Below are 15,064 nucleotides of genomic sequence, written 5' to 3' on the forward strand. Positions count from 1 at the left end.
GAGAAGCTTCTACCAAAAAAGTAAGATTGTGTTTGTGATGAAAAAGATGATGAATTTTGTATGATATACTTTTTGCTGCTGGCTTTCCCCTTTTGCTACATTGTTTTTCGGAAACAGGTCTGCGGGCGCTTACGTTTAGGGAAAAGATTGTACAGGCACAATGAATTAAATGAATATCACATTTTTTGCCATAACTAACTTCTCATGAAACAAACAGGGTTCAAAGTTGTACCTGAAGAGTCAGCTATCTAAAAGAATTAGATCAGCATCAAATCACAGATAACTGAGGTACTTTGCTGCACCCACATTGTCTGTCTTGTTGTATGCTTGTGAAACATCCCTAATTGGAAGTGCATTATTCAATATCCATATAAAAGCTAGTGAATCATTTTCATGTGAGCAGCTTTGCTAACAGGTTAGCATGAGTGAGTTATTGTCCGTAGTTGTCAGATAAGTGCAAACAAGATAAGCTGTTAAATAAAAGTAGTAGACTGACATGTAGCAGTTGTTTAAGACTTGGGCAATATTTGTGGTGAACAAAGACAAGATTAAAACAATGTAATATAGCCCAAGGCCATCTGTGAATGGTTGGAGTACTTTCTGCAATTGTAAAGGTAGATTATTTAGTTTCCTCTAAACCAATGCAGACAGACACCAGCAAGGACTGAATGTGGGACCTTTGACACTAAAATCACAAGATTTTAAAGTACTTGATTAAAAGACATAGCGCCAAAAGCCCAGACCAGCAAGACTTATTACAGTGACAACAAAAATATTAAGTCTGAGGACCAAACTTGAAAGACCAAAAGTAAACGTGTGATGAGTAAACCTTTGATAAATTAAGTCTGCAGTTTATAAACTAAAATGTGTTAATTACAGAGCTGGTCAGGAATTTTCTGTAAAAATTATTTTCTGATGGCAAATGCCTTTTCTGCAAAATCAAAATTTTCTTTGGGGAAATTTCAGTTTTGGCCAAAATGTTCAATCTTCCACTGTGAAAATAGAAATTATGCCCTACCCTGTGGTATGGACAAGCTCCAGCAGTTCCTTGTGATGAGGAAAGTCTCTGACAGCAAGGAGAGGATCTTTCCCTGCTGCCTCCCCGATCAGAGGCTGGAGCCTCTCTCTGGTGTCTCCCTGCTGCCACAGTCCTTCGGGAAAGGCTCTGGCAGTGGGACACCACCACACTGTTAAAAATATCAGTATAGAGAGAGAAGGCACTGCTTGGGTGTGTAAAGAGCTGTTTAGGGTACAAATCATAAGGTTCTGCCCACCTAAGCAGTGCCTCACCATCTATACTGTTGTTTATGGCGGTGCTAGGGGGTTGTGCAGCATATGTACTCTACACAGCTGTAAGTCTAGACATAGTCTGAAACCAATTTTCAGAACTGTGGCAGCACTTCAGTGCCTGTCTGTTTTAAGAATGCATTATGTATAAATGTAAACATTTCCCTTAACCGAGCATGCTCTGTGTGATATCTACAATTGTTTTCCCAGTTAAAGTAAAAGTTTTCACATAGCTGTTTATCCCAGCATTTGCTTCAATGTCTTAAACATCTTCGGTGTCTGAGATCCTCTCTGTCATATTATGCTCTCTTCTAGCTTGGATAAAATGCTATTATGTTTTGGAAGCACTTGCTGTGCTCTCATTTATGTAATCTAGTCATAAGCCATTCCTCTTCCAAGAAGCTTAAAATGTTATATGGCAAGAGTGTCACAAAAATTTCAGGACATGCTCTAGAAGTATTCATTTTATAAGAATATCAGAATTAATCACTAAGAAGTACAGAGATTGAGCTGTAAGAGGAAAAAGGAGAAAAATCAGACCACCACCATTAGCTACTTTAATTTTATGAATTGGAGGTCAGAGAAGCTCTTGATCTGGGTATGCATGGATTTTTCAAGCTTCGTGCCAAGTCTCATTTTATTTTCATAGGAGACTGGATTCAGAACACAGCTTATTGTCCCACACAGAAGGAAAGCCAGAATTCAGGTTTCCTGTATTAACTCTCATAGCTGAATGCTCCACAGCCTGCAAAAGTAAGGCCCTTTAAGAAGGACATATGGAAAATAGTAAAATTCAATATGGGCCAATCTAAATTTCAGCTTCAGGAATCTTTGTCAAGCTTGATAAGTTGGTCAGTACATTGAAGCACAGTAATTCAGCACTAATTCTAAGGAAGCCATATTGAAAGAATAATAAAGCTCACAGACATTTAGATCAGCGATTCTCAAACTTTTTTGGCAAGGCGCCCATACCTTAATAGGGAGCTTGTGTCACAATTCTCCTCCCCTCCCATTCACAATCACATGAACCATCTCCAATTCCACAGGGAATTGAATACGTTCCCTGTGGCAACTATGGCAATTGCATGCATGGAAAAAGTAGTATTAAGGACATGTGTAATGTATTCTGTCTTCTGTTGCAATTTGGCAGCTATGAACAAAGAAGCGGAGCCAGCAGTGTGTGACCAACCAGTTTTCCACTGACTACTAGCAGTCCATGGAACACAATCTGAGAACCTGTGATTTGTCATTTGCATCCAGATTGAAGAAAGAACACCTCATTCCCCTACCTGCTTTTTTCAGGATCAGTCTAGTGTGGGGTCAATGCTAATGAGAAAAATATGTAATTCCCACCTCTATCACTTTTCTGGGTCTCATTGGGGTCACTACTTCCATTCCACAACAATTGTGTAGCAATGGGCACTTAGCATATTATTTGTGAGATATTTGTATTTGAGCATATTATTTGAATCTCAAATAGGATTGTAATCCGAATCCAACCTATTAATGTTTTAGAGCTACCTGACTGCATAGGGATTTTTGAGGAGTTGCTGGATACATTGCTCTTCTTTCTGTTCACCTGGATGGAATGAAACAAGCAGCAACAGGTTTCTCCCCTAGCCCATCTCTCACGTTCGGTTAGGATGAGAGAGAACAGTAGCCAGCTAGACAGACCTAAAAGCACATGATCTGAAACTAAGCAAGGCAGAGCCAGAGGAACTTATACGCTCTTAAACAGCATGAACATTTGCTGAAATTCTTTGCTCTGAACTGGATGGCTTGATATGGCAGATGTGCTGGTATTTGGAAAATCTAGTATTTTATTTCCCCCCTCCCTAGCCTTTCCAGCCAACAAATGTGAGAGGGTTGTCCATTCTGCTCCCTCTCACATCCTTCACTAAATTAATTAGACCAGTGAAGGTCTAAAAGTTTCAGACAACTCTCACCTCACAGTTAGTGGAAAACATCAACATTTTTTTTGTCATTAGCTGACCACTGATCGGTGCGCACACACACTTATATGCAACAATGTGGATCACACTTTTATTGCAGAAATATGGGTTCTACTTAGGTCAGAGGAAGGGATACTAGAAAGCAAAAGGGAAATGGGGAAGAGTAATGATTTTGGAAGCAATCGTAAAATTCTGTGGGAGAACTTCTTCCCTCACCTCACAGGAACTGAACAGAGTTCCTACTACAGATAAGTATCTTTTGACCTTATCCTAGATAGGAGCCTCTTTTCCTCTTCACTCCCAGCTTCCTCAGTTTGTCATGGAAGGTTTAATTGGGGAGACCATGTCGTCCTTCCTAACTGATGATGGGTTGAGTCACAGGGCTAGCCTTCTGTAAAATGGCTTGAAAGAGGCAGCAGTCTCCACAAACTAGTGCTGTGTGAGAAACACCTACAGTTGTATATCTTGATGGGCTCTCTTTTGTCTGTAGGTAGCAAGGTCTCTTAGAATGTCTCCATAATTTCAAATGGCAGACTGAAAAACCATGTACCACCACATCCACCACCACTGTAGTGTTACATATATCTTCCAGATCTTATTCAACTTCTTAGACAGTATAGACTGAATGTTTGTTGGTTCAGGAAACTGTTGATAGGAAACAATTTCACAGTGTGCAAAGGGCACAGTGAAATTACTTTTTTGCCCTTCCACCAGTAGGTAAGATTCTACTGGTTTGGGGAGTTATTCCCTGTGCTTATTATAGGGAATATTGCTACAACTGATAATATCTTTCCTATCAGTAAAAGGCAAAAAGAAAACATTTTAACTGTGCTACGGTACAACTGAGAACAGGACGCTGTGTTTCTTGGCTCCATTGATTTGCTCCTTCATTTTGCTGCTACCCAGTCAATGCCCAGGGCCCGTCTTAGCACTGCTGTCTTAACGAGTCTTTTCACTGCTAGGAAAGTACAGTACATACACCTGGATTGTGGTAACATTTGTTTCAATTTGATCTAAGTGGTTTTTCTCCTTCCAGCTATCACCTGGCACTCGCAGCTGTACAAGTTAAATGTTACAGGAGATTGCTGTTAAGGGATTGATTCTGATTTTCTGAGAATCTGAAAACATCAGCTGCATTATCTGCCTGGGGTTTGCAATTTTACATTTGTCCCTGCACTCCCATAATCCAGTTCACGACAACAGACTTGATACTGTAATGAAAATCCAGCTATGCCACCTAACCTCTTGTAAAATTAAAACTGATCCTTCTCCCTTAAGTGTTTTATATGCATGGTGAAACTGTTCTTTATCATAGAACTGCTTTTATTGTCAGCCAAAGAGCAACAGTTTACAATTACAGGATCTGAAATCTTTTTATCTATTACAGTTGGTACCAGAACATGTGACACAACACTGGGATTCTGGGACACGAGGATTCAATAAATCACTTAGATTGTTGCAACATTTTATCACTTATCATAGGAATTTGGGAGCACAACAGCTCAGGTTCTTCTGGGATCACTGCAAGATTGTTTGCAGTTCTCCACTTCCATTCACTCCCACACTTTAAGAACCATTTATAGAAAAGAGAGAAGTATTGACACTGTCTTAAAGTCGTCAACATAAAAGGAATTACACACAACTACTGCATGTCATTATACTTTCATTTCTGTAAAGTAGGATTATCAAGTGTGCACTATATTAATAGTGCATACATTTCTGGCATATTGTTTTTGGAAATAATCCCAATATATCCACTGTTTCAAGAATTAATTCTTCCATGAAAGCACTATACAGTGTTAAGTGCTCCTTACCATTGGGAACAAAAGATTAATGGTGTTTACAAGCTAACCCTTAAGGAATTTAAAATTCATTACTGCAGAGTCCAGCTTACCAAAAGCTACTTCTTGAGCATTCCCATTTTATTAGAGAGAACTGATATGTGTTATTGGCCTCAGTTTAAAGTGTATGCTGCACATCTTCTTTACTGCACACAAGCATTAACTTGGCATATGCAAGATCTGAGAGATGACATTTTATCAGGAAGGGGGAAATGTATTGCTTGAGAACTTATTTTAGTAGAAAGATTTAACTTCTGGCCTAGGTAAACAGTAATAAAAAGTTATTTATCTTTGCTTTAATTGTGCAAAACACAGGCTAACCTCTGATAGTATAATATTACCAACTGCCATTTCCTGCTGCATACCCCTACTGAAAAGATACAAGGGCCTCCGGGACTGAAGCAAATATTTTCCACATTTTTTTTTCAAACTGACTGAACTTCAAGCTTCTCACGCTTCAGCCTTTATCAGAGATTGAGATAATATTGTGAAGCTTTCCACGAATTCAAGAAGTCAATGAAAATTTCACAAACAGAATAGACTTCTACCTACATATTTATTTATTTTTATTTATATAAAATATACAGGTAGTTAAAATCAGTAACCAGACATTTCAAAAACTGAGACAATAAAAGACAATGCAAAAACTGTACTGGCATGAATACTTATTTGATTCTTTAAGAGAATGCATAGTATTTGCAAGAAAATATTTACACAAAATACATAAAATTAGACTTTATATGCTAGACTATTTCTGGAAAGTTAAGAGTTTTTTTATACAAAAAAATATTTATTGCTATGTTTAAAAACTGAAGAATAGTCTCAGGAAAGGAGACAAGAAAATTATAAAAATCCACTAGAAACACACTTAATTCTTAGATGAAAAGGAAAATTCTGTTTTCTGCACTTTTACTTTTAGACAAGACAACTTTAAAAAATCCCATTTAGAAGTAACTTTGTTAAGTTCAGACTGTTCACCATAAAATTAAGATTTCAATTGTATTTAATCTATTTTTAAAATCCATAAACTACGCTGGATGGCAAGTGGGTAACCCTCCCCCCCTTCAAAGTTCCGTGCAATTACACCTATGCAGAAAGAGCTAATTAAATGAACTACTGACACAAATACCCTCTATCACAAATCATCAACAACAATTCTCATTGCTTACCATAAACTCTTATAAAGGAAGCATGCTTTATGTTTACAATCTCAGTAACAGCCAAATTAAAATATTATTTTCCATTTGTTCAAAGCTTGATTTCAGAGTTTCATTTTAAGCACAAAGACAGTTGATTTTTCCACCCTCATGGAGGTATGCCTATAATTAGAGTCTCATGAAGAACTTGGCAACTGTGTAAGTTTGAGGCACTAAATATGTTTTTCCTTACAAAGCTGAAAAGTCAAAGTCTGTTACTAACAAGTCTTTACAAAGAGACAACAGAGCACAACAAATCACTTACCCTCTTTAGCCAGGTGAAGTGCTTGTAAATATCAATCTCACCATCCATGCTTTGGGCCCATCTCAGCAATAATATTTCCTGGGTTACGAGGAACTTTTTGGATAGAGGATAGAGCTTCGTCTTGCAGAATGCAATCACTCCGTCTCCCCTTTCCGCCCCCACCTCTAAGAGCATGAATCCGTGTCCATATTTTTCTTAAATCTCCTGCCTCTGTCCCTCAGGCTTATCCCAAACTCTGCTGACGGATGTATATACAACACACAACTGCATAAACTTCAGACTCTCCCCTCTGAGCAGCTGTTTTTTTTAGTGCAGATCACAATTAGTGACAAGCAGCAACATCATTCTAAAAGCTTCAAAAGATGCATCATGCCAGATGGTCTCTTTGAAAAAAGGAGCCTTCCATAGTAGTCTAAACCTGCAGTAACTGTTTCCTATTAATGGCAAAACAACAAGCTAAGAATTACTAAACTCTCATACAGAAACTATTTTCAAGTAATACTTTCCCTGGCTTTCTGTTTCAAGAGTGGCTGGAACTCATTACCCAAAGACCCCTATTTCCTGTCTCTATTTTACTGTGTTTATCATAATACTCCTCAGCTTCTCAATTTATTTCAAGATGGGGTTAAGCCTAAAAATAATCCCTGCTCTTTGAATTACTTCCCTGTTTCACAGAACACACTGTAAAAATAGAAGGGGTTCAAGAAAGATCTTTATGGATGAGTTATGAACAAGACTTTTGCCAGAAGGGGCAAAGCTTCATCTTTACAAAGAACAACGATATGTCCCCAGCTTTTTACAGTCTTTTCCTACTGCAACTGAAACCACATAGCATGGCAACGTTTCAAACTTGCAATGCCAAGATCAATGTATAGTCAAAGCAATGGTTCTGTTGAGAGGGGAAGTCTCAGGCAATTTTGCCTGTGATAGTGGTGTCCCCTAGTGCCGACACACAGTATTATGGCTGCGACTTAATTTTTCTTTATGAATTCCAGTTTCAGTTTTTCAGATTTCACTAGATTTAGAAACTGGACAATAAAGAACTCCACATGAAGAGAGAATTATTTTGGACAAAAATATTTAAAAAACTGTAAGAAGTTAAATGACAGGATCCAGGTCATGTCAACCTCTGAAAAAAAACCATGATGCCTTATGAGTAACTAGGTTATGTCGCACCAAGTGGCTTGGGGAGTGGAGTTTTCCCCCTTGCTGAGTCAACAATGACATCCTCACTCCCATGCAGGTCTCAGGGCACTCACACAGATTCCCATTGCTTCCAGGTTCCCCAGCCAAACTCTTTCTGCCTTTAGAGGGAATTCAACAGCAGAAAGAGGGAACCCATGACCAATAACATTGCCAACAATGGTACCACCATGTGCAAGGAACAACCAGGAGTTTGAAGCAGTATGTTTCCTTGAAAGACAACTCTTGTCTGGCTCTGCCTCATTTAGCTACACCTCAAAGTACAGAGCCTCAAGAAAAAATCTCCATCACTGGAGATTTTTAAGAGTAGATTAGACAAAACACCTGTAGGGGTCTAGATAATATTTAGTCCTGCCAAGAGTGCAGGGGACTGGACTAGATGACCTCTCAAGGCCTCTTCCAGTCTTCTGATTCTATATGGAGAAGTTTCTGCAGCTGGAGAGGTGAAAGGAATGGTGCCATGTTATCTCAACTCCTCCTCAGACAGACTTTGGCCAAAGTATCAGGGGATAACCATGTTAGTCTGTATCCACAAAAACAACGAGGAGTCCAGTGGCACCTTAAAGACTATCAAATCTGTTAGTCTTCAATGTGCCACCGGATTCCTTGTTACTTTGGCCAAAGAAACTCTGTTCTATATCCTCCAAGGCAAAAAGCAGAAGGGTATAACCCAGGTTGCCAGCTCTGCTTAAAAGTTCCTTTTTTTCGTTTAAAGCCACATGCTGGGGGAAATGTGTAAGACTTCTAAAGAATGAGTGATGTTAAAAAGTGCTAGTATGATTAAAGGCACAAGCAAACCTCTGACAATGTAACAGAATGGTAAGCCATTTGTGATAGCACTTTGAAAGAATTAGGATATTTTATGTTTTCATTCCAGGTTTGCCTCATAAGATTTTACTTTGTTGGTGGGAAAGGCTTCTCTTAGTAGTTCTGCAGTTCTTGACATCTAGAACAGCTAGGATTGCCAAGCCTCCAGGATTGGCCTGGAATCGGCATTGATCTCCCAATGACTACTGAAAGCAACCCAGGAGATTTTAACAAAAGGACATTATGTCATGGTAGGGAAAAAAAATCCTTCCGGAATAGCTTCAGTGATAACTGGCAACTCACAGCCTTCCTATATTTGTCTGTCTCATCAACTTCTCCATATCATTTAAAATCTCATAAAAACTCTCATATCTCATGTGTCTATATTATCTATCTTACACAAATTAAATATGCCCATATGTGACAGCCACTATCTTGGCTGACATACTGGGGATCTCTGGAACTAAAAACATGAACTGTTACAGTTTGAGATAAAGAGATCTGAAAGTTCTGAAATATATTTTCATGCAGGACAACAGTACTTAGTTACAATTTTATCTTGAGCTTCAGGTGTACATTACATGGTACTACTTGTGTGGAACCAGACTTCCCAAACTTTATCCATTTCAGACAACTTTCCAAACCTCCCTCATTTCAGATAATTTTAAAAAATAACTTGTCTGCGTTAAAAAGCTTTCCCCCCCCCCCCGCCACGTTATGCTTTTAATTAGTCAATTAAGTTCAATCATAATTTCTTTAAAACTTCTCACAATCAAAATGTCACTGCTTGACAGAAGTGGAATCAATTAATTATGCTCAAGGAAAGCTGCATTACCCCACTTATTACTGTCTAAATACAGTAGTCACAGACAGGTGAACAATCTCTCTCTTGCTATAAAGAATATTTTAAATTAGTAACATACCTTATTCCTGCCCAATGATTTGTTTCAGATTTCATGTAACTGTGCCTTGATTTTGTCACAGTCATTCTTCCTGACTAAAAGGTAATACTGCGACTGAATTTCTAGATATCTTACACACAGTCAGCCCCTTATCAGCTAGGAATGTTGACAAAGTACATTCCAAACAGTCACATGCTTGCTGTTAGCCTGTCATCTGAATGCTGGATTTTCTCTCCTGTTTTGAGCTTTGGCCCTAAAGAGTTTCAAGTACCAAATGAATAAAGCAAGATTAATCAGCGTATTTTTTCATTTAACTAGGAAGATGGGCTGGTTTCTCTCGGGTGTATAAAGATGAACTTGTGGGAAATGTTAGTTTGGAAGTATTTTCATCAGGCTACTATTATATCTCTCCATTATATCTGCTGTTAAGAAACCAATGTCAACTTCTAAATATTCCTTTTTTAAGAAATTGAACAGGTAATCCTACATTCAATCTAGACTATTCTCAAGAAACTTTATTGCCTATAACCGCCCCCTCCCCAAAAAACAAACCAAACCAAACCACAAAGGATGCACAGCAGATATGGGAATATAATCTGAAACATTAATCTTAAAAATAGCAAAGTTCCTGTTGTCCATTGTCTGTTGCCAGAGACCACTGAACAAAATGCCTTCCCTTCCCAATGAATTCTCGGAAGAGACCCACTGATCACAGCTACTGCTGTTACAATATCAACTCCTCCACTTTCAAAACAGATCAAGGGAGAGATCCACATGAATGTCTTGCCTAATATATAATGAATGGAAACCACACTGCTATTACCCTGTGCAATTCTGGCTAACCTATATTCTATAATCTATAGAATCTATAATCTATGTACTAATCTATATTCAGAAGTATTACATTTGCTTTTACAAGCTCAAATATTCTTTTAATCCCATATCAAACATTAAACAGACTTAGAAATGTATTGTGGCAAATCTACTAGGATCAGTGTGCTCCAGGCTCTTATTTATACCTCGTGCAGATAAGAGACCAATGTTGTCATCTAATTCCAGAAGCAAAAGGGAAACAAAAAGCCACAGATCCTGTGGGGTTGGGGAAAGAAGGGAATGCTTGCTTTATGTCATGTTTGTCTTCTCTAGGGCTGAGAAGATGGTCATTCTTGGCAGCATTGTTCTATTACATGTTCTGAAGCAAACTTGTTATGATGTTTTGGGATGGCACCCAGCAAAAATGTTTGTGAATTGTGCTTCTATTGAAGCCATGCTGCCACATGAGGTCTGAGAAAGGGGCGGGGGGAAACAATACAGAGATTCAAGAACTCTATATATATGACTCTAGCCTCCAGCAGATCTGCAGGGGAGAGAAGGGGGGCATCCGTTCTGAAGACAAATCCCTCTGAAATGGAGCACATCAAAATTAAATTTAAATTTAAAGTAGGAAGTTTTAATGAAAACTGGGAATTGTTCAAGGATATCCTCCTGGATGTCCAAAAAGCCACAAGTTCACAGACAGTGTAAAAAAATTACACTGAGCAAGAAAGAGATTTGGTTAAGAGGATTATATATCTAAATAAATAAAAAGATAGAAAAAAGTGGAAGTAAATGGCAATGAATACAAGTTTAAAAAACTATGCTATTGATAAGGGAAACCAAATAAATCAATGAAATATAAATGGCCAATAGGGGTAAAGATAATAAGGTGGCATTTTTTAAACATATTAGCAACAAGAAAAACACTACGTCAGGCATAGGTCCATTGTTAGATGCAGATGGAAAACTATGAATAGTGATGTAAAAAAAGAGAAATATTCAATAGATATATCAATTCTGCATTTAGAACAAAGCAGGAGGATGTATCCATCTGTATGATGTTGTGGATGGAATAGAAAGTTTACTATCTGTGACAAAGAAAGACGTGAGGCAGAATCTACTAAAATTAAACATTTTTAAATCAATAGGCCCAGATAATTTACACCCAAGAGTCTTAAAGGAACTAGCTCAGGAGTTCTCTGAACCACTAATAACAAACAACAAACCTTGGAAAACTAGGGAAATTCCCCAAGGCCAGAAGGACTGCTACTGTAGTTCCAATATTTAAAAGAGTAAAAGGGATAGGATGACCAGATGTCCTGATTTTATAGGGACAGTCCTAATATTCGGGGTTTGTCTTATGTAGGCCACTATTACCCCCACCCCTTCCCAATTTTTCACACCGGTTACTCTAAAAAGGGATGACCCAGGCAACTAAAGACCAGTTAGCATGATCTTAATCCCAGGTAAAATAATTGAATGGTTAATTTGGGATTCTATCAGCAAAGAATTAGAGACTAAAAAAAATAAATGCCAGTCAGCTTCGTTTCATGGAAGGAAGGTCTTGTTGAAAACTTTTCCCCCCCCTTTTTGGACAGGATTACAGATCTGGTTGATAAAGGCAATTGTGTTGATACAGTATAGCTGGATTCTTCCAATGCATTTGACTTAATACCACAGGGCATTTTGATTTAAAAACTTATATTATATGGAGTTCACAGTGCACACATTAAATGGATTAAAAACTTGCTCTACTGACACATCTCAAAATGTAGTTGTTAATGGGGAGATATCAATGAGTAGGACTGTTTCTAACAGAGTCCCCAAGGGATCAGTTCTTGGTCCAACACTATTTAATATTTTCATCGGCACTCTAGACGATGTAAAATCTTTGCTGGTGAAGTCTGCAGAAGATAAAAATGGTGGGATAATAAATAGCGAGGACAGGCTACTGTTACACAGTGAACTGAATCACCTGGTTAAATTATCACAATCCAGCAAAATGCATTTTAATATAGCCAGAGGCAAAAGATAATACATTCAGAAACTAAGAGCACAGATTATGTGAGGTTTAATGAGCTCAGTTTATTCAGTTTATCAAAGAAGTGGTTGAGAGGTGACTTGGATGGGAGTTGTGGGTCAGGGAGCCCATGTAAACTCTCTCTCTTCACTTCCTCATGAATTACCATTAGCCTGTCCTCCACCTCTTGCTTCCAATGCTTAACCCTCCTACTGCTTGGGCTGGGCAGGCCTTAGAAGTTACATATATCCTTGGAGACTGGGGGGAAGCGGGCCAGGATCAGGTTTCACTGGCAGGTTTTGAATGTGAAAATGCCCTAGGCACCCAAAGCCCCATGTCTGCAGATAGGGAGTTGTAAGGGGGCGTGATAGGGTGACCAGATAGCAAGTGTGAAAAAACTGGGATGGGGGTTGGGGGATAATAGGAGCCTATATAAGAAAAAGCCCCCAAAATTGGGACTGTCCCTATAAAATCAGGACATCTGATCACCCTAGGGTGTGGTGCGTCTCATCAGTAGAGTGGGAAATCAGGCCATTTGAGCAAAAGGCAGCAGCCCTTTTACATGTGGTGGGAAATGACTGTAGGAAGATGAACAAGCATCTCCAACAGTTGGTTCTCAGCAATTTGGTTAAGACCAAGTGACACTTCCTGGATGACAAGCCCAACACAAATGAGGTACATATAGCATATTTGGACCAAGCAGCAGCAGAAACAAGGACCAAGCAGCTTGTCTCGTTGGTAGAAGGAGAAACAATTTTGATTTTGGAATTAAAACTCTTAAGTGCTTATTTGGAGTTCTGCATATGCAAGCATCAGTGCGTAGTCAGGACACAAGACTTTTAACTTGCAAAGGACATCAAACAGTTTTTTTCATCCCTTCCACTTTTCTAAGCCTGCATGATTAAGCCAGGCTCCTATTACATATGCTGGATGGAAACATAACTCCTCAAACAGGTGCAGGAGATTTTGGAGCCTTTCCCAATTGCAGGTCATACTATACCATAACTCCGTAGCACATTCGGCCTTCCTGGTAGTTCTAGCAATAACTGGCTCTCTTCTCTTCGTTTACATAAAGAAAGTATCACCAGTGCTTGGACAGAAGTTACTATTTACTTGTTCATTCATAGACATTTGCACATTCTTGGCAATTTCAAACATTCTTTGCCACATACTGAAATATACTTTCAGACTGAGTCACAAAGGAGCTACAATTTACATTTGAGATTTCATTAAATTTACTTAAAATAAAAATGCAGAATTTAGGAAATTTTAATACTTAGCCTTGGTGTAAAATTAACTAAAAAAACATTTATCTTTTAATCAAATGTACAACTCCTGTTATGGACATCCAAAACCAACAGGTCTGCTCCACCTAGGGAAAGGTATATCAATATGGAAAATGTGAACCTGGAAAATGTTTGATGAGACTAATGTAAAAATTTTTCCTAGTAGTCTGACTTACCAGCTCAGACTTGCAATATTTCGCCTGACAGGTTTCCGTGTACCACTGAAATTATGAAATATATAATAAGTGACATGATAAAATGGACTGTGTTAATAATTGCATTTTGAGGTTTCACACACCCTAGCATTTTACAGTTTATTTTTTTATTTTAAAAAACTGGGCAAAGGCTTACCTACAGTATTTTATTATAACCTGGCAGAGAATGACACCTAGTTTCTAGATCTGTTTTGATTCTAGATTCACTATGCGCTGAGAAATAAGAAGTTAGTCTTTTAGAGGACTTGGACTTAGCAATACTTAGTACAAAAACATTTATATAAATCCTGTATCTAGTTCTATGATTATTAATTATACTGTATCATTATTATAGTATATCAGGAAGCAGTGTGATCCTTCCTCCAACTAAGTGAGATGGAGTGCAGGCTGGGTTATTTTCCTCTAAAAACTTTCACTCCAGTGTTGAATAGGAAATAAAACAACTTCAGCGTTTACTCAGATTGTAAACAAAACCTATCAGGATATTATGTATCCTGTTTTATTTATGTGTATATGAGCTACAATATTTAGGTTTTTTAGCTGTTCAGTACCGGAAAGATGATAAAATCTGAAAATATATTTAGCTGGAACTGAAGTTGAAGTGCACCTCCATAGGCAATGTTATGTTTTTGACTTGAATTATAAGATACTGTTATCTTTAATGGGGAGATATCGTGTTATCTTACAGATATGATAGGCCAGATTACCCAAATACATTTTGTACAGATTGAATGTCTGGACGACAGCTGTAAGCAAGAATACTTTAGGTCTATACTGTTTCTAAACAATTCCCGTAAGATCTCCAAATCCAGCATTGGATATCCAGAAACAGAGACTTTTATCATGGCTATCTCTATCTCACAGTTGTGGCACCCCTGGTTTTCATCCTCTAATAAAATAAATCCCTCCTTATTCAGCCCTTGATAGATAACAATTCCGTCAACAAAAGCCTCCTTCCTCACATACAGCAAATTACTTTTCAACCTCAATATCCGTAAAATTAGAGCAGTGCATCAAACTATGTCAATAGGAAGAGCTAGAGATTGCAGTGGCAAGATCGGATATATAAAATGAAAACCTGTCAGCAAGCAGAGCTTTAGGCACAAAGACAAAAGAACTTATACACATTTGTCAGCTGCTTATTGCAAGAGGAAAAGACACTAGACAACAGCTGAGACTTTGGCCAGGTCTACACTGCGACTTTAAATCGGTTTAATGGCCGATATACCGATTTAACGCTGTACCTGTTCACACGACGTCGTCATTAATATCGA

General features: G+C 38.2%; 1 protein-coding gene across 7 annotated transcripts in view; it reads right to left on the reverse strand.

The window, feature by feature from the left end:
• PPFIBP2 (PPFIA binding protein 2) overlaps positions 1-15,064 on the reverse strand; it is a 159,334-nt gene that overhangs the window by 83,926 nt on the left and 60,344 nt on the right. The window contains exon 1 of one of the 7 annotated variants that reach the window (XM_075065191.1): positions 6,542-7,034. The exons of the other annotated variants lie outside the window; for them this stretch is intronic. Coding sequence (XP_074921292.1) covers positions 6,542-6,715 — 174 coding nt within the window. The 5' untranslated portion in view covers positions 6,716-7,034. Of the gene's footprint in view, positions 1-6,541; positions 7,035-15,064 lie in introns of those variants that run through there. 7 annotated transcript variants of the gene reach the window in all.

The sequence above is a fragment of the Chelonoidis abingdonii genome, chromosome 4 (assembly GCF_003597395.2).
Source record: "Chelonoidis abingdonii isolate Lonesome George chromosome 4, CheloAbing_2.0, whole genome shotgun sequence".
Classification (NCBI taxonomy): Eukaryota; Metazoa; Chordata; order Testudines; family Testudinidae; genus Chelonoidis; species Chelonoidis abingdonii.